The sequence below is a fragment of the Oncorhynchus masou genome, chromosome 28 (assembly GCF_036934945.1).
Source record: "Oncorhynchus masou masou isolate Uvic2021 chromosome 28, UVic_Omas_1.1, whole genome shotgun sequence".
Lineage (NCBI taxonomy): Eukaryota > Metazoa > Chordata > Actinopteri > Salmoniformes > Salmonidae > Oncorhynchus > Oncorhynchus masou.
Genome location: NC_088239.1, coordinates 14,692,382 through 14,712,252, shown reverse-complemented (window position 1 = coordinate 14,712,252; position 19,871 = coordinate 14,692,382). Strand labels below are relative to the sequence as shown.

Sequence of the window (19,871 nt, the reverse complement as noted above, 5' to 3'; positions counted from 1 at the left end):
ACAGAAGTCTAAGGCACTGCATATCAGTGCTAGAGTTGTCACTACAGACCCTGGTTCGATTCCAGGCTGTATCACAACTGGCCGTGATTGGGAGACCTATATGGTGGCACACAAATGGCCCAGCGTCATCCGGGTTAAGGGAGGGTTTGGCCGGGGTAGGCCGTCATTGTAAATAACAATTGGTTTTTAACTGACTTGCTTAGTTAAATAAAACATTAATAAAATATGGTCTAGGCTACAGGTCTGGGACATTGATTTGGAAAAGTTTCTAAAAATAGGTATGTATTGTTTCTTGCCTTATGCTGGGCATCATTCATAAGTGATAATATATAATATATAAATTGATAGGCTAATATTGTCACCCATCAGACTATTCTTGATTTAATCTTGTCTTTACATATACTAAATAATGTGTGAAATTGGTTTTGATTTAGAATGGACCATTATCAAGCATATGGCTTGAAACAGGGGGGATACATGTCATCTATGCACTTAAATAGCGAATGGAGGACACTTTTCCCATGGTTCATTTTCATGCCAGCCAGGTAGGCTATACTCCTGTAAAGACAAGTAATGTGCTTAATATTAGGAATGTTGAGAAATAAATATATTAGGCCTAGCCTATAGAAAACTGATGGGATCCTCCTCTTTTTAATAGAGGCTATCACTCTGATTTCTCACACAATAGCATAGCCTATAGAAATGTTGCGCAACATGAGCTCATGAAGTGTTTGATTAGATTTTTGATTACATTTGCATTGATGTCAAAGGGATTAGAGGGACCATAGAGTGCTGAGTACCAGGCAGTTAGCAAGTTTGGTAGGCTACTAATGACCATCAGCAGCATCAGAGCTTGGAGAAGCCTAATTACCATGACTGAACAACCATGTGGAATTTGACTGCCTTCATGACTTAATACAGTCACCACGCCACAGAGGCAGGGTGTCTGCTGACACGGAACCCAAACCGGCTGTGCACGTGCACCATCATGCTCCATCGTGCACCATCATGCTCCATCGTGCACCATCATGCTCCATCGTGCATAAATATATTTTGTCCCCCCACACCAAACGCGATCACGAAACGCAGGTTAAAATATCTAATCAAACTCTGAACCAATTACATTAATTTGGGGACAGGTCGAAAAGCATTAAACATTTATGGCAATTTAGCTAGCTAGCTTGCACTTACGTGATGACTCATGTGAGAAGGGTGCATAATAAAGAGAGACCTTTCCAGTGCTCCTGCTGTGGAAAAAGATTTTTTCAAAAATGTATATATATATATATATATATATATACTGTATATACAGTACCAGTCAAAAGTTTGGACACACTTACTCATTTAAGGGTGTTTCTTTATTTTTACTATTTTCTACATTGTAAACACATCAAACCTGTAGTAACCAAAAAAAGAGTTAAACAAATCAAAATATATTTTATATTCGAGATTCTTCAAAGTAGCCACCCTTTGCCTTGACAGACCCAAGTTGAATGGTTCAAGTGTGTTGCAGACAGGCCATGTGTAGCCAATGTGATTTACAGGATTTATTTTTATCAGGATACTTTCTGGCTGCAGTGTTTTTATTATTTGGCTTTATCGGCTATTTTTACATACAGTAGTTGGCAATAGAAGTGACTTTTTAGGTTTGTGTCATTTTCATTTTGATTTGGATTGAATTTTGATTAACCACATGACAATGATTTTGAGATACGAAGACGTTATTATAAATTAAATTAAACTGTTCCATGAAAATGTGCATATGAAAACCATAACTGGCACACAGTTCGGTAGAAATGGTAAGATAAATTGGAAAGTTTGATGAGAAATGAGAAAGTTTGCTGACTCCGGGTGTAGTATTACTGGAGAGTAGCGGAAGAATCTGAGAAAGCCAGTAGGAGCAGAGGAGGATGGTCTGGACAGGTTTTTTCTTCTGGTTATTGTGATCTCTGGCTCTCTCTTGAGTCATGTGTGTCCTATTTTATCAAACAGTGTGCTTATTAAAGCATCTGACAAGCTCAATGCATACATGGTGTGTGTCTACATATGGAAGAATACACGTTTAATAAGGTCGACCAAATCGACTTGTCAAAAGAACAGACAACTTTCAATCGACCAATACTTGTTTTAGTCGGGGTCAGCCCTAATCAAAACAAATCATAATGAGGCCCTGTAGCTGTCTTATTCCTTCTTCACTGCATTGTCTTTCACCTTATTGCATCCTCTGGTAAAAATGTACACTCCTATGTGATCACAACCTCCTCTCCTCTCTCTCCCCAGTGAGCTGTGAGATGGTGGGAGGTGATTTATTTGCCTGTTGGTTACTGTGCAATAAGCCACTAAGAGAGGAGACACATGGTGCGTTCCTCTGCGCAGGCATTTCTGACACATGCCAGATCCTACAACGCCTGGATAGGCATTTTACTTATCAGCTAACCACATATTGTATATCAATCTGTTGCCTAAAGACGTGGCAGGCAACCATTGGTTGATGCGTGCAATGTCTGAGCAGGGGAACGTGACCACAGTGATCAGTCTGCTCAGATGACCTTTGACCCGTTCGGTCTCCTGTGAACTAGCCCCAGACGACCAGGAGGCTCCCTGCATGAATCTTTATGAGCGGTTGGAACATTTGGTCCTGGATGTCTGCTATGTGTGCAGGATTGTGTTCCAGTCCAGCTCTAGCACCTGATTAAACATATCCTAAAAGGTACTGCATGGTCAATCTGACGTCTGCTTTGGCCGTGAAGCATTTACAGGGATACGGCCTCTGCAGTAGTCAGGGCATTCATTCTTCTTGCGCTTCACGGAGCAGCGTTGAGCTGTTGAGAAGGAAGTTGTCAAGAATGTAAGTTTGTGTTTATACAGGACCTCCTGCCCCCACCTACCATCAACCAATCATGTCAATGCGGATCTCTACCCTCCGCATTGTTACAAAATTTGGGAGGCGCCCGGCGATGCGGTACGGAGATCAATTTGGCCTCGGCAAGCCTCTGGAGGGTCCACAACTGCGTCACAACCTCCATACGGAGCCTTCGACCACATTTTCAGATCAAGCATAAATTGTTTCTAAGCCTGCGCAGACTGTGACACCTGTATGTGGTTCATATGTCCCTTCCTGCATGCTGGATGCTTACCTGCCTAACAAGACCTTACTGTGATCTCCACTCCTCCTAGACATGTGTCCCTGTCCCCATTCCAGTGGAGAACAGGATGTGTATGAATATGGATGCTATCAGGGGCTGTAATGACCATCTGTTCTGCTTTCAACCGGGCTATTTCAGCCTAGTCATTTGACAGAGGCTACACACAGAAATAACTTAGCACACAGAGGGAAAGCTCGGCTGCCTTGTATTATTTTTCTGAATTATTGATGGAATAATCATGGATGTTTTCAATTCCAGCCCCACAAGGCGATCCAAACAGGGCCCAATCTTGTAAGAATTGATTGCCAATTCTATTGCTAGTGAAGTTTGGAGTGGAACCTGAAATTAGTTAGAAATTGAGCTGCAGTAGGGCCAATATTGCAGTTTGTGGCTATGATTTCATATAGCCTGCCCTGAATAGTGAATGTAGTGACTGAACCGTATAAGGCCCCAGGAAACAGTGTGGGAAACTGAGGAACGTGATCTCTTGATGGATGACGCGTCCTCTTACAAGTGTAAAATAAACTGGTAAAACAAGCCTGCAAAAAAATATGCCAGACAGCAGACACTATACCAGCCTCGCTCAGGGGGTTTTACTGTCCCTTTAAATCCGGAGCCCTCAGCCCGCCCTCAGATGGGAACACCCGTAGTCAAGCCTTAGCGGGAGACTGGGGCGGTTGTCTGGTTTCGGAGCATCATCTAATCCGCGTTGCAGGGAGGCAATTTTTAATGGCCATGCCGAGAAAAAGGCTTTTCTAAACCGCCAGAGACGGCCCGATGAAACGGAGGCGGCGGAGGTCTGTGGGCTTGGGGTATTCTCACAACCAGGACTCGGGAGCTTACTCAACAGCGAGGCCGAGGGAAAGGAGACAAGTGACGGGCGTGCTCCAGCTGTCCTCGCCGAGGCTCGTTGTGCCAGCTGGGTAAACTATTCCGTAACGTCCAGAACTGCTTGCCTCTCACTCCCCCCTCCGTTATTTAGCGCGATGATAGAAAATGTTCCTCCGACGCTCAGTGGGTGTGCGAGTCGTGTGGATCGCTGATTCGCCTTAATTTTAAACGAGACAACCACAAAAGAGGGGTGACCCAGTATGGAATCAGTGCCGCGCGATTCATGCCGCGTCGGTTCAGGTTCTCTTGGGTGATAATGCAGGTGCTCTGTGCGCACATAGGACGATGTAACAAGTCCCCCAACTGTGTTAGATAAACAAATAAACAAGGTTTCCGCAACGATAAAAGGAGTCAAACCAACGGTGTTTGTTTGAACATTGTACATCCCTCAGCACATTCTATACAGATGGTCCCGTGGGCGTTGAGCGGCTTGTGTGTGTATTGGTGATGGTGCAACAGCATCGAGCGAGGCGAGAGCGCACTGAAAGAAGAGGGGCTGTTTGGAAAGAGGAGGAGGGGGGGGGGTTCTTTGACATCGACCGCCACTCCGCCAGCTTACATCAGCAGACAGCCCTACCTACCTGTTATTTATGCCCTCCGCTGTTTAACTGTAAACAGCGTCTCGTATGTCTCTGTCTCCCCCACACACATACTTACCCTAGCCTTATCTTTCTCCCATCAATCAAACCGTGCAGGACCCTCTTGCTCATCCGCCGGTTACCACAAGGCAGATGATGAGATGTCTGGGACTACTTCTCAGGCGGATCCCACAGATGCCACGGCGCGGACGATTCTGCTCAACCAACCCCAGAACACCAAATTCTGTGATAACCATGTCAGGTAAAATTTAATATGGCTACAGCATCTTTATCATCAAGTCTGCCTTTCCAGACGGTTTGTGATATTATGATTGCCTACAATACAGTTTGTTGATACTTTTAGGAATTTGTTTTTTTATTTTGTTTTAGTTAAATTGTTTTTGTGATTGCCCAATGGTCTTATTATTGATAGGCTATAGGAAATAATGGGCCATTTACGGAACAGTAAATTATGGTTGTAAATTATAATCAATTATGTATTGAATGACCTCCGATGATTGGAGAAAGGCATCAACGGGTTGTTGTTTTAGGACTTCCCTGTTATTGTCAGTCTGAGGAAAGTGCTTCACATGAACATTTAGGCTACTGTCATGTGACCGATTTTAGCATTTTTCTTTTGCGCGTCATATCAAAACATCTAAGGTTTTTTGTTGAGCTTCACAATCAATTTAATATATTTTCGGTTGATTTGGACATGATCGGTCCCATGACTTGAATGGGATTTGTGCCACAAATGCTAAATTGTTAGCATGTGGAAACAGTGCCTGGGAAACTAAACTAAATCATGGATTTCTGTCATATCTTGTCCATAGACTACTTACAGGGTAAGGAAACCAATGTGTAATTTTGTAATTTGGGTGAACTATTCCTTTAATCGATAATGACTCGTGTATTTTTAAAGCAGGCACTGAAAGAAATGTAACTACAGAGAGTTAATAGAACTGCCTCAGATGGTAATGGAAGAGATTTAGTAGTCAAGCATGAAATAGAATAGAACAGGTTCCATTCAAAGTTTGAAAGAAATTTGTTTTGCTCAGGAAAAATATCCCCAAATCTAACAAGATCTACAGTATGATCCAGGTCTGGTCACTGGTCATTTTACTCTGTGCTGTCCTGATCAGATGAAGCAAACAACCTTCTCACACTACATTTTAAAATGGATACTAATTCCTTCAATTCAGGAAGTAGTCTGAAATTACAATTATCTTCTATGCTTTTCAATTAGGAAAAATTGCAATTGGAATTTGGCTTACCTTCTGAATTCCCTGGAATTTAAATTGTTCCCAACCCTGGTAAGCAGAGGATCTGGCCTTAACAAATCCAGTCTCTAAAGTGAAAACATTCACAACCAGTTGGTTAATGATTTGGTGTGTGGCTATCTCTCATGGGCAGGGTTCTGGGTAGGGCCCAAACAGAATCTTCATTTGTGTGGAATCTCTTTGACAAACACCCTCCCAGCTGTCGGCTGCATATTCGATGGTGACGACGACACTGGAGCTATAAAGTCCTATAGCTTTGCAGACCAATGTATTGTTTTACATTTGTTATTACCCCTCAGTGTATTTATGTTGACTTGAGGAGATATAGGGTTGAGCGCAGTGGTGTGCAGCGCAGTGGTGTGCAGCGCAGTGGTGTGCAGCGCAGTGGTGTGCAGCGCAGTGGTGTGCAGCGCAGTGGTGTGCAGCAATGTCGGAATGTTCAAATAGGACATTTGTAGAATAGTTATGCTTCTCTGTTATGTAGAATAGGAAATCATGTTGGCTTTATATGCCCTACAACTCTATCTGGAACATTTAGGAGACTACGCCCTCCTGAACATTACCCTGCCGCCTATAGAATCCATCAGGTCCTAGTTACGTGGGGCAATCGGAAAACACACCTCACCGATCTGTCTTTACTGTCAGGAGATTAAATTCTGCTCTGAAAGGGGCCTATTTCAGGTCCGTTAATGAGATTAAGGTGGGCCTTCGTCAAATTGTCTCATTGGATCACCAGGCCATTTACTGGTCTGTGATTGGACAGTCTGTCTCTGGAGCCATGCCCCGTGTATGTCTGTGTTTTGTGTTTTAGGGCTTCACTGGTCCTATTTATTACTCTGAGATTAAATTCCTATAGCTCTTATCCCCTCATCTCTTCTGTTTTCTTCTTCCACCTCTTGTTTTCCTCTTCTTCTTCCACCTCTTTTGTTTTCTTCTTCCACCTCTTCTGTTTTCTTCTTCCACCTCTTCTGTTTTCTTCTTCTACCTCTTCTGTTTTCTTCTTCCACCTCTTCTGTTTTCCTCTTCCACCTCTTCTGTTTTCCTCTTCCACCTCTTCTGTTTTCCTCTTCCACCTCTTCTGTTTTCCTCTTCCACCTCTTCTGTTTTCCTCTTCCACCTCTTCTGTTTTCCTCTTCCACCTCTTCTCTGCCTTCACTACATGTTTTCTTCACGTCCCTGTGTCAAATCAAATTCTATTTGTCACATGCGCCGAATACAACAGGTGTAAACCTTACAGTGAATTGCTTACTTACAAGCCCTTAACCAACAATGCTTTAAGAAGTTAAGAAAAAAATAGATAAGTAAAATAAAAATAAATAAATAAAAATAATTAAACGGCAGCAGTAAAATAGCAATAGCGAGTCGATGTGCGGGGCACCGGTTAGTCGAGGTAATTGAGGTATTGTGTCCCTGTGTATCTGTGTCCCTTTGTCCCTGTGCATGAGTGAAAATCTCCTCCACCTATCAATCAGTTGCCACAGCAACACAACCACTGTTAACAAATACTTGGCGTAGATGTTGTTCCTGACACTGCTCGAGGATCAGCTTAAACTCGACAGTTTCCTAACCTTAACCATTAGGGAAGAAATGTACAAACGGACCATACATCAGTCTCGAGGCGCAATCATAACTCATTAACAAACACAGTAACCACAGTAACACTCAGCCAACCACCTTAGATCTGTTACATCTCAATATACTGTAATTACCACAACCATAAACTGCCCTGATACCATCACAGCAATTACATGGCCACATTATAAACAAACATTTGTTCCTTTCTATACATCGAACACTAGCAACCAACTACTTTATGACAGAACTTGTGTGTGTGGTATCATTTGTCTGTTAGGTTAGATATAAACCAACAGAGATGGCCACCTCGCTTCGCGTTCTTAGGAAACTATGCAGTTTTTTTGTTTTTTTTACCTGTTATTTCTTACATTAGTACCCCAGGTCATCTTAGGTTTCATTACATACAGTCGAGAAGAACTACTGAATATAAGAGCAGCGTCAACTCACTATCAGTACGACCAAGAATATGACTTTCGCGAAGCAGATCCTGTGTTCTGCCTTTCACCCAGGACAACGGAATGGATCCCAGCCGGCGACCCCCAAAAAAAACAACTTCGTAAAAGAGGGAAACGAGGCGGTCTTCTGGTCAGACTCCGGAGACGGGCACATCGTGCACCACTCCCTAGCATTCTTCTCGCCAATGTCCAGTCTCTTGACAACAAGGTTGATGAAATCCGAGCAAGGGTAGCATTCCAGAGGGACATCAGAGACTGTAACGTTCTTTGCTTCACGGAAACATGGCTCACTGGAGAGACTCTATCGGATTCGGTGCAGCCAGCTGGTTTCTCCACGCATCGCGCCGACAGAAACAAACACCTTTCTGGTAAGAAGAGGGGCGGGGGCGTATGCCTTATGGCTAACGAGATGTGGTGTGATCACAAAAACATACAGGAACTCAAATTCTTCTGTTCACCTGATTTAGAATTCCTCACAATCAAATGGTCACCGCATTATCTACCAAGAGAATTCTCTTCGATTATAATCACAGCCGTATATATTCCCCCCCAAGCAGACACATCGATGGCTCTGAACAAACTTTATTTGACTCTTTGCAAACTGGAATCCATACATCCTGAGGCGGCATTCAAATCAAATCAAATCAAATTTATTTGTCACATACACATGGTTAGCAGATGTTAATGCGAGTGTAGCGAAATGCTTGTGCTTCTAGTTCCGACAATGCAGTAATAACCAACAAGTAATCTAACTAACAATTCCTAAACTACTGTCTTATACACAGTGTAAGGGGATAAAGAATATGTACATAAGGATATATGAATGAGTGATGGTACAGAGCAGCATAGGCAAGATACAGTAGATGGTATCGAGTACAGTATATACATATGAGATGAGTATGTAAACAAAGTGGCATAGTTAAAGTGGCTAGTGATACATGTATTACATAAGGATGCAGTCGATGATATAGAGTACAGTATATACGTATGCATATGAGATGAATAATGTAGGGTAAGTAGCATTATATAAGGTAGCATTGTTTAAAGTGGCTAGTGATATATTTACATCAATTCCCATTATTAAAGTGGCTAGAGTTGAGTCAGTGTCAGTGTGTTGGCAGCAGCCACTCAATGTTAGTGGTGGCTGTTTAACAGTCTGATGGCCTTGAGATAGAAGCTGTTTTTCAGTCTCTCGGTCCCAGCTTTGATGTACCTGTACTGACCTCGCCTTCTGGATGATAGCGGGGTGAACAGGCAGTGGCTCGGGTGGTCTCCCTAAGACTCCCTAAATTGTATCAGCATATCGATTGCCAACCAGGGCTGGCAAAACCTTGGATCACTGTTATTCTAACTTCCGCGACGCATATAAGGCCCTGCCCCGCCCTCCTTTCGGAAAAGCTGACCACGACTCCATTTTGTTGATCCCTGCCTACAGACAGAAACTAAAACAAGAAGCTCCCACGCTGAGGTCTGTCCAACGCTGGTCCGACCAATCTGATTCCACACTCCAAGACTGCTTCCATCACGTGGACTGGGATATGTTTCATATTGCGTCAGACAACAACATTGACGAATACGCTGATTCGGTGTGCGAGTTCATTAGAACGTGCGTTGAAGATGTTGTTCCCATAGCAACGATTAAAACATTCCCAAACCAGAAACCGTGGATTGATGGCAGCATTCGCGTGAAACTGAAAGCGCGAACCACTGCTTTTAATCAGGACAAGGTGACTGGAAACATGACCGAATACAAACAGTGCCGCTATTCCCTCCGCAAGGCAATCAAACAAGCTAAGCGTCAGTATAGAGACAAAGTAGAATCTCAATTCAACGGCTCAGACACGAGGTATGTGGCAGGGTCTACAGTCAATCACGGATTACAAAAAGAAAACCAGCCCCGTCACGGACCAGGATGTCTTGCTCCCAGGCAGACTAAATAACTTTTTTGCCTGCTTTGAGGACAATTCAGTGCCACTGACACGGCCTGCAACGAAAACATGCGGACTCTCCTTCACTGCAGCCGAGGTGAGTAAAACATTTAAACGTGTTAACCCTCCCAAGGCTGCAGGCCCAGACGGCATCCCCAGCCACGCCCTCAGAGCATGCGCAGACCAGCTGGCTGGTGTGTTTACGGTCATATTCAATCAATCCCCATCCCAGTCTGCTGTTCCCACATGCTTCAAGAGGGCCACCATTGTTCCTGTTCCCAAGAAAGCTAAGGTAACTGAGCTAAACGACTACCGCCCCGTAGCACTCACTTCCGTCATCATGAAGTGCTTTGAGAGACTAGTCAAGGACCATATCACCTCCACCCTACCTGACACCCTAGACCCACTCCAATTTGCTTACCGCCCAAATAGGTCCACAGACGATGCAATCTCAACCACACTGCACATTGCCCTAACCCATCTGGACAAGAGGAATACCTATGTGAGAATGCTGTTCATCGACTACAGCTCGGCATTTAACACCATAGTACCCTCCAAGCTCGTCATCAAGCTCGAGACCCTGGGTCTCGACCCCGCCCTGTGCAACTGGGTACTGGACTTCCTGACGGGCCGCCCCCAGGTGGTGAGGGTAGGCAACAACATCTCCACCCCGCTGATCCTCAACACTGGGGCCCCACAAGGGTGCGTTCTGAGCCCTGTCCTGTACTCCCTGTTCACCCACGACTGCATGGCCACACACGCCTCCAACTCAATCATCAAGTTTGCGGACGACACAACAGTGGTAGGCTTGATTACCAACAACAACGAGACGGCCTACAGGGAGGAGGTGAGGGCCCTCGGAGTGTGGTGTCAGGAAAATAACCTCACACTCAACAACAATAAAACTAAGGAGATGATTGTGGACTTCAGGAAACAGCAGAGTGAACACCCCCCTATCCACATCGATGGAACAGTAGTGGAGGGGGTAGTAAGTTTTAAGTTCCTCGGCATACACATCACAGACAAACTGAATTGGTCCACCCACACAGACAGCATCGTGAAGAAGGCGCAGCAGCGCCTCTTCAACCTCAGGAGGCTGAAGAAATTCGGCTTGTCACCAAAAGCACTCACAAACTTCTACAGATGCACAATCGAGAGCATCCTGGCGGGCTGTATCACCGCCTGGTACAGCTACTGCTCCGCCCACAACCGTAAGGCTCTCCAGAGGGTAGTGAGGTCTGCACAACGCATCACCGGGGGCAAACTACCTGCCCTCCAGGACACCTACACCACCCGATGTTACAGGAAGGCCATAAAGATCATCAAGGACAACAACCACTCGAGCCACTGCCTGTTCACCCCGCTATCATCCAGAAGGCGAGGTTAGTACAGGTGCATCAAAGCTGGGACCGAGAGACTGAAAAACAGCTTCTATCTCAAGGCCATCAGACTGTTAAAGAGCAACCACTAACGACTCAACTCCAGCCACTTTAATAATGGAAATTGATGGGAAATGATGTAAAATATATCACTAGCCACTTTAAACAATGCTACCTAATATAATGTTTACATACCCTACATTATTCATCTCATATGTGTACGTATATACTGTACTCTATATCATCTACTGCATCTTTATGTAATGCATGCATCACTAGCCACTAACTATGCCACCTTGTTTACATACTCATCTCATATGTATATACTGTACTCGATACCATCTACTGTATCTTGCCTATGCTGCTCTGTACCATCACTCATTCATATATCTTTATGTACATATTCTTTATTCCCTTACACTTGTGTGTGTATAAGACAGTAGTTTTGGAATTGTTAGTTAGATTACTTGTTGGTTATTACTGCATTGTCGGAACTAGAAGCACAAGCATTTCGCTACACTCGCATTAACATCTGCTAACCATGTGTATGTGACAAATAAAATTTGATTTGATTTGAAACTAGATTAGATATAAGCAGGTTTAACGTGTGAATCAGATGAGGTATGAACACACTGAGGTACCAGAAGAAGGTGTGTGTATCTGGGTCAGCAGGTGCTGTCATGTCTGCTATTTGATGTCCTGGTCCTTGTGTGTGACTGTGGGCTCATCTCCAAGGAGTCTTACCTGTGATGGAGGATTTACATACTTTCTTACACACAAATGTACACATAAACACACCCTTGACTTAGCTATATTGGCCAGGATAACGACGGGCCCTGAAGGGAAGGCTGGTAGTTATGTTTGTCTCTCAAAGAACTCTTACAGTTGTTGGCTATTATCAATGCTAATAATTGCTGTTGTCTGAGCCATACAGGTGATTGACTGACAAGGTGAGCCTTCCAAGGCCTCATACACCCCTATTTAGGGGGTTTGGTCTCAATATAAAGCTTTGAACAGTGAGGTTCGCTCCATTTGCAGGAGTGTGAAGGTGTGCAGCCCATAATAGATCCTTGGTAACACTTTACTTGACACCCAACGCCATAACATGTTATGCCGCGGTCATAACCATGTCATACTGTGTCATAACAGCTGACATACCTTGTCATAACCTGTCATAAATGGTCAAAACACTGTCATGACCCATATATTTACACCTGTGACTTATATTGTGTTATTTTATGGCTGGTTATGACACCTGCATTTATTCAAATGTGTTTTTTCCCTGACAAGAAGTTTCCTTTTGTTTCCAAGTTTGTTTCTTATGTCCTTTGTTGTTGTCATGTTTTTTTTCCATCATATTTTAAATAACTTGTATAAAATACTCTTTATGGCAATGTCATAAATCTTTATGACCATCCTGTGTCACTTAACTTGGACTAAGAAAATACACTTCACCATTTGTCTGTTAGATGAGATATAAGCAGCTTTAATGTGTGGGTCAGATGTGCTTATCGCAACACACTGTAGTACCAGAAGAAGGTGTGTGTGCGCGTGCTTGCACGTGTGTGTGTGTGTGCGTGTGTTTACACGTGTGCGTGTGTTTACGCGTGCGTGCGTGTGTGTGCGTGTGTGTGTGTGTGTGTGTGTGTATCCGTATCCGGTTCAGCTGTTGCGTCTGCTATTAGATATCCTGGTCTTTGTGTGTGACTGTGGGCTTGTTGCAGGGAGACCATTTTTTTAAGGGCCAAGAGAAATCCTTTTCCAGACCGCCAGAGACGGGCCGATGAAACAGAGACGGTCTGTGGGCTTCAGAACATGTTCAAATAACAGGAACATGCTGTTGACATGTAGGCTGTGGTGTAATGGAATGTCTTTCCTTGTGTGGTGGGTTTTAACACTTATGCAGGTGTCATAACCAGCCATAATATCATATCCAACCGGTCTGAATGTGTGTCATGACAGTTATAGCCATGTTATAATGCTAGCTATAGGAAAGTGCCACCTGATCCGGTAATGTTTTGCTGCCTGTAACAGGAATTTCCAGTTGAACAAAAAGGAGGGCAGCGGTTGAAAACAGATAAAAAATAATTTCAGTTCAATTGCAAGTTGCAACATGCAGCTCCTGGAGACGGGCCTTTTTCTCTTCTAACTAGACACCACCGAATGTTCTCTAAACATCAACCTGAGAGGATTGTACCAAGTTAAAACAGAAGGCACTGTCGTTGCCTGCTGCTACAGAATCACACAGTATTCATATTGTCATCAACACTATAAGAATCAGTGTGTCCTCGGTCCTTACACCTTCAGGAGCTCTCACGTCATTCACTGTTAACGATATGAGAACAATCCAGAAGATCCGGTCTAGTGACCATCAATCAGTACACAAAGGAGAGTCACAAATAGAACACTGGAAGTCCTGGGCATTACAGAAAAGGGAAAACATAAATATGCCAATCATTGTTAATGACTATTAACTGAATATTAATGTTATTCATCTTAAATATTCCCATTTCACCGCCATAGGACATTTTGAGTCTAATTGTGTTGTCTCTGTAATGGGATTTCATGTGCATCGATCATTTTAGTGGAGATTTTTGAAGAATGTTTTGAAGAAGGGATTTAAACTCTAGTGACTACCTCTGTGTTACCTTGGAAAACACTGAGAAAGTTTCTGAAAAAGAAAATCAAAGTCCCTATTTTTGTCTACAGTATACTCACAGCCCAAGGGGGGTTACTTTTTTGGTGTGCGTATTTGTGTTTCATTACCGTGGTGACGAACCCTGTGTTGTACATGTATCCTCCCTCCTCCTACTTCTCCTCCTTCTCAGTACCACTAAGTACGGCGTGCTCACCTTCCTGCCCCGTTTCCTGTACGAGCAGATCCGCCGGGCCGCCAATGCCTTCTTCCTCTTCATCGCCCTGATGCAGGTAGGCCACGCCCAGTACATGTGGTTTACTCTGGAGGGAGCATTCAGATAGAAATGTGTTGACAAGATATGATTATCTGTGGAGTAGAACTATGAAACAAATCCGCTCTATCCATTACATTTCTATCTGTAACCTGCACTGACAACCTGACCGTGTCTAGCCAAACCGTCAGCGTTTCTTCAACATTGTCTCTGCGCTCTTCCTCTCAGCAAATCCCTGATGTGTCTCCTACGGGTCGCTACACCACTCTGGTACCACTCATCTTCATCCTCACTGTGGCCGGGATCAAAGAGATCATAGAGGACTATGTAAGTAGGACGGACACAGGTCAGCAGTGACGGGTCAACTCCTCCGCTGTAGAACAACACCCTGCAGAGTTTATAAATCTCCACCTCTGTTCCAAAACAATTGCTTAGCCGGCACAGTGCCATTCTTGTGCATCTAATGTGAAAGAAAAGGGGAGCGAGACTGGTAAGGAGCTCACCCCCCCCCTCTCTGTCTCTTTACAGCAAAGACACAAGGCAGACAACACAGTCAACAAGAAAAAGACCACAGGTATTGGACATGTGTGAAGCCGTGCTAGTCAGTTTCAGGAGTGAATTCCATGTAGCTTATGGGAATAGACTGTTGTGCTATAGGAAAGAGCAGCAGTATATGACGTGTTTAGGCTAACAGCTCTGTTGTCATTGTGTCTCAGTTCTGAGGAATGGAGCCTGGCAGACTATCATATGGAAACAGGTACCATTACCCTCATCCTCTCAATAGCCTGTCTGACTAGTGGTTACAGATGGAGCCCACACTTTCCACAACACACCTGAACATGGAAAATGTCCTAACTAAGACTGCATGGCTCATTCTGTACCTCTCCAGAATGTTCTCTGGCATTTTTCTTCACGTTGTTGAGTATCCTTTCTATCTAATGCTGAGCTTGTTCTGACCGAGGGACGCGTCAGACTTAAACATCCACAGTAAAGCTACTTGCTGCTCACTGTCACTTTCTCTCTCCCTCTCTCCACCATCCCTCCCGCTCTCCACCATCCCTCCCGCTCTCCACCATCCCTCCCTCTCTCCACCATCCCTCCCTCTCTCCACCATCCCTCCCTCTCTCTTCCCCCCCATTCATTTTCAATGTCATTCTCACCTCATGCTGTTGCATTTCTGTGTCCTGGCCACAAGGTGGCAGTAGGAGACATAGTGAAGGTGACCAATGGGCAGCATCTTCCAGCTGACATGGTCATAGTGTCCTCCAGGTTGGTTTGCGGTCTTGTGTTTTTGTGTGGTCAGTGTTAGTTAAAGTGGTGTTTGATCAGTGTTGTCAGTCTAGTAATAGGGGAGGCATTGAGGGTTGTCACCATTATGTTTGATCAATGATTCAATATTGTCATTTGACCGTTGCATAGATGAATGTTGTGGTAAAGTTGGACTCCATCTCTCTCCACAGTGAGCCTCAGGCCATGTGTTATACTGAGACCTCCAACCTGGATGGAGAAACCAACCTGAAAATCAGACAGGTGAGATGCGTGCGGAATGACCCCAATGCTGTGCTTTATCAACCTCCGGAGGAGCTGGTGATGGGACTGTGTGTGTGTATTTCAGGGTCTCCCTCTCACAGCTGGTCTCCAGTCTCTGGAGGAGCTGATGGGACTGTGTGTGTGTGTATTTCAGGGTCTCCCTCTCACAGCTGGTCTCCAGTCTCTGGAGGAGCTGATGGGACTGTGTGTGTGTGTATTTCAGGGTCTCCCTCTCACAGCTGGTCTCCAGTCTCTGGAGGAGCTGATGGGTCTCTCTGGCCGTCTGGAGTGTGAAGAGCCCAACAGACACCTGTATGACTTCACTGGGACTCTACGCCTGGACAACCAAAAGTACTGATCTCTTTCTCTCTCTCTCTTATATTTATATTATTTTTGGGGTTACTGCCAGGGCCCAGGTCTGGCAGTACTGCTCTAGCAGGCCCAGGCTCTGCTGAAGGCCATGTGCTCAAATTTGTCTCCATTCTTTAAGATTGGTGTTATTGATTCCAGGTGTCAGGGAAATAACCTACACTCAGGATCAAATGAAATGTTGCACTAGTGAGTTTGAGCATCTCATTTAGGATTCCATCAGGGTCCGCATGCTTTTTTAAATTTGAGGTGCCTGACGTTTCTTATAGAGCCTCCTGGTCAGTAATGGAGTCCAGTGGATTTGATTGTCCTTTATAGATTTTTCTAGTCCATTAAGCTTCTCATGAATTTGGTGTTGTTTGTGTCAATGTGAACAGTGTTGTATAAATGGGTCATCCATATCTCTCCATTTTCTATCGCTAATTCCTCTAGTTTAGATTTTTTTTTAGGTTTTTCAGAAGTTGTTTGTGTTTATGGACTCCTCACTGTCAGATGCTTGCTGTTGTAATGCGCTTTTTTTGGTTGTCACACCCTGGTCGAAATATATTATGTTTATTCTTCATTTATTCGGTCAGTCCAGGGTGTGACATGGGTTATTGTGGTGTGTTTTTGTCTTTGGGTTTTGTGGGGTGTCTAGCATTGTCTATGGCTGCCTGAGGCGGTTCTCAATCAGTCAGGTGATTATCGTTGTCTCTGATTGGGAACCATATTTAGGCAGCCATATTCTTTGAGTGTTTGGTGGGTGATTGTTCCTGTCTCTGTGTTTATATTCACCAGATAGGCTGTATAGTTTTTTCACGTTTCCGTCAGAGGCAGCCGGAGAGAGGAGCCGGCGATACGAGGGAACACGGTTGGCTAGGAAGCCTGAGAGTCAGCCCCAAAAATTTCTTGGGGGGGGGCTCAGGGAGAGTGTGGCAGAGTCAGGAGTCAGACCTGAGCCAACTCTCCCTGTTTATCGTGAGGAGCCAAGGACGGCAGTGTAGCCTAGTGGTTAGATTGGACTAGTAACTGAAAGGTTGCAAGTTCAAATCCCCGAGCTGACAAGGTACAAAATCTGTCGTTCTTGCCCCTGAACAGGCAGTTAACCCACTGTTCCTAGGCCGTCATTGAAAATAAGAATTTGTTCTTAACTGACTTGCCTGGTTAAATAAAGGTAAAATAAAAAATAAAAAGGAGGAGACCAGAACCAGAGCCGGTGTTGGAGGTGAGCGAAGTAGAGACTGTGAAGGAGTTAATGGGGGAAATTGGAGGAGAGAAAAATGAGGGAGTTGCTGTGTTGGTGCTTTTTACATGGAATTCGCCCAACGGAACGTGTCAGGGATTTGATGGCTCCTTGGTCAGCGCTCCATACTCGTCCTGAGGTGCGTGTTAGTCGGCTGGTGAAGTTGGTGCCAGCCTCACACACCAGGCCTCCTGTGCACACCCCTAGCCTTGCACGTCCTGTGCCAACACTGCTCTCATGATATCCAGTACGCCTTCACGGTCTAGCCCATCCGGTGCCACCTCCACACACCAGCCCTCCGGTGGCAGCTCCCCGCACCAGGCTTCCTGTGCGTGTCCTCGGCCCAGTACCACCAGTGCCAGCACCACGCATCAGGCCTACAGTGCGCATCGCCTCTCCAGCGCTGCCGGAGCCTTCCTCCTCTCCTGCGCTGCCGGAGTCTCCCGCCTGTTCAGCGCAGCCAGAGCCTTCCTCCTCTACAGCGCTGCCGGAGTCTCCTGCCTGTTTAGCGCAGCCAGAGCCTTCCTCCTCTCCTGCGCTGCTGGAGTCTCCCGCCTGTTTAGCGCAGCCAGAGCCTTCCTCCTCTACAGTGCTGCTGGAGTCTCCCGCCTGTTTAGCGCAGCCCGAGCTGTCAGACTGCATGGAGCAGCCCGAGCTGTCAGTCTGCATCGAGCAGCCGGAGATGTCAGTCTGCATCGAGCAGCCGGAGATGCCAGTCTGCATGGAGCTGCCAGTCTGCATGGAGCTGCCAGTCTGCATGGAGCTGCCAGTCTGCATGGAGCTGCCAGTCTGCATGGAGCTGCCAGTCTGCATGGAGCAGCCAGAGCCGCCAGTCAGCATGGAGCAGCCAGATCCGTCAGTCAGCCAGACTCTTCCAGATCCGCCAGTCAGCCAGACTCTTCCAGATCCGCCAGTCAGCCAGACTCTTCCAGATCCGCCAGTCAGCCAGACTCTTCCAGATCCGCCAGTCAGCCAGACTCTTCCAGATCCGCCAGTCAGCCAGACTCTTCCAGATCCGCCAGTCAGCCAGACTCTTCCAGATCCGCCAGTCAGCCAGGATCTGCCGGATCCTACTACCTGGCTGAGCTTCCTCTCAGTCCCGGGCTTCCTCTCAGTGCCGAGCTTCCCCTCAGTGCCGAGCTTCCCCTCAGTCCCGAGCTGCCCCTCAGTCCAGTGGGGTTCTGGGTGAGGACTACTAGGCCATGGTCGGCGGCGAGGGTGGACTATCCTAGGACGCGAGGAGGGGGGACTAAGACATTTATAGAGTGGGTTCCACGTCCCGCGCCGGAGCCGCGACCATGGACAGACGCCCACCCGGACCCTCCCTATTGTTCTGATATGCGTCCGGGAGTCCGCACCTTAGGGGGGGGGTTCTGTCACGCCTTGGTCGAAATATATTATGTTTATTCTTCATTTATTCAGTCAGTCCAGGGTGTGACATGGGTTATTGTGGTGTGTTTTTGTCTTTGGGTTTTGTGGGGTGTCTAGCATTGTCTATGGCTGCCTGAGGCGGTTCTCAATCAGTCAGGTGATTATCGTTGTCTCTGATTGGGAACCATATTTAGGCAGCCATATTCTTTGAGTGTTTCGTGGGTGATTGTTCCTGTCTCTGTGTTTATATTCACCAGATAGGCTGTATAGGTTTTTCACGTTTCCGTCTGCTGTTTTTGTATATTTCAGTATTTTCATGTCTAGTCTACTTTCAACAATAAACATGAGTAACCACCACGCTGCATTTTGGTCCGCTCCTCCTTCAACAGAAGAAAGTCGTTACATTGGTGTACTTTTATAGTTTTAAAGTCTCACAGTAATTAAGGCATAATTCATAATTATTTGGGTCTCTGTGCTTTTGTTTTTCTCCTTGTAAAATTATAATCTGCATCAATCCAGTTGGCATCTGTGGTTTTTTTTGGTTAGTTTTTTAAAATCAATTTCAGTTGTGCTTCTTTTGCTGTTTGCCTGAATATGTAGTTGATGTTTTTTACTGCCATATTGATGCCTTCTTTACTGTGAGGTAATGTGGTATTCAGACAGTTATCTAAGAGTGTTTGGATATTTTGGTTCCAGGTTGCTTTCTGGTATTCTTCTGTACTGTTTTGAGCCCATCTGTATGAATTTCTGATGTTGTACAGCTTACTGGGCTGTGAATGTCTGATGTTGTACAGCTTACTGGGCTGTGAATGTCTGATGTTGTACAGCTTACTGGGCTGTGAATGTCTGATGTTGTACAGCTTACTGGGCTGTGAATGTCTGATGTTGTACAGCTTACTGGGCTGTGAATGTCTGATGTTGTACAGATTACTGGGCTGTGAATGTCTGATGTTGTACAGATTACTGGGCTGTGAATGTCTGATGTTGTACAGCTTACTGGGCTGTGAATGTCTGATGTTGTACAGCTTACTGGGCTGTGAATGTCTGTTGTACAGCTTACTGGGCTGTGAATGTCTGATGTTGTACAGCTTACTGGGCTGTGAATGTCTGATGTTGTACAGCTTACTGGGCTGTGAATGTCTGATGTTGTACAGCTTACTGGGCTGTGAATGTCTGATGTTGTACAGATTACTGGGCTGTGAATGTCTGATGTTGTGCAGCTTACTGGGCTGTGAATG

The 19,871-nt window shown here is 45.3% G+C and overlaps 1 protein-coding gene across 3 annotated transcripts in view; it reads left to right on the top strand.

Moving 5' to 3' along the window:
* Positions 1-19,871, top strand: part of LOC135517227 (phospholipid-transporting ATPase IB-like) — a 104,812-nt gene that overhangs the window by 9,835 nt on the left and 75,106 nt on the right. For 2 of the 3 annotated variants that reach the window (XM_064941339.1, XM_064941341.1), the window contains exons 1-9: positions 3,691-4,069; positions 4,733-4,877; positions 14,061-14,160; positions 14,370-14,468; positions 14,670-14,715; positions 14,858-14,898; positions 15,337-15,410; positions 15,602-15,671; positions 15,895-16,022. In XM_064941339.1, the coding sequence (XP_064797411.1) occupies positions 4,777-4,877; positions 14,061-14,160; positions 14,370-14,468; positions 14,670-14,715; positions 14,858-14,898; positions 15,337-15,410; positions 15,602-15,671; positions 15,895-16,022 (659 nt within the window). In that variant the 5' untranslated portion in view covers positions 3,691-4,069; positions 4,733-4,776. Of the gene's footprint in view, positions 1-3,690; positions 4,070-4,732; positions 4,878-14,060; positions 14,161-14,369; positions 14,469-14,669; positions 14,716-14,857; positions 14,899-15,336; positions 15,411-15,601; positions 15,672-15,894; positions 16,023-19,871 lie in introns of those variants that run through there. The other variant, XM_064941340.1, reaches the window with a different exon arrangement.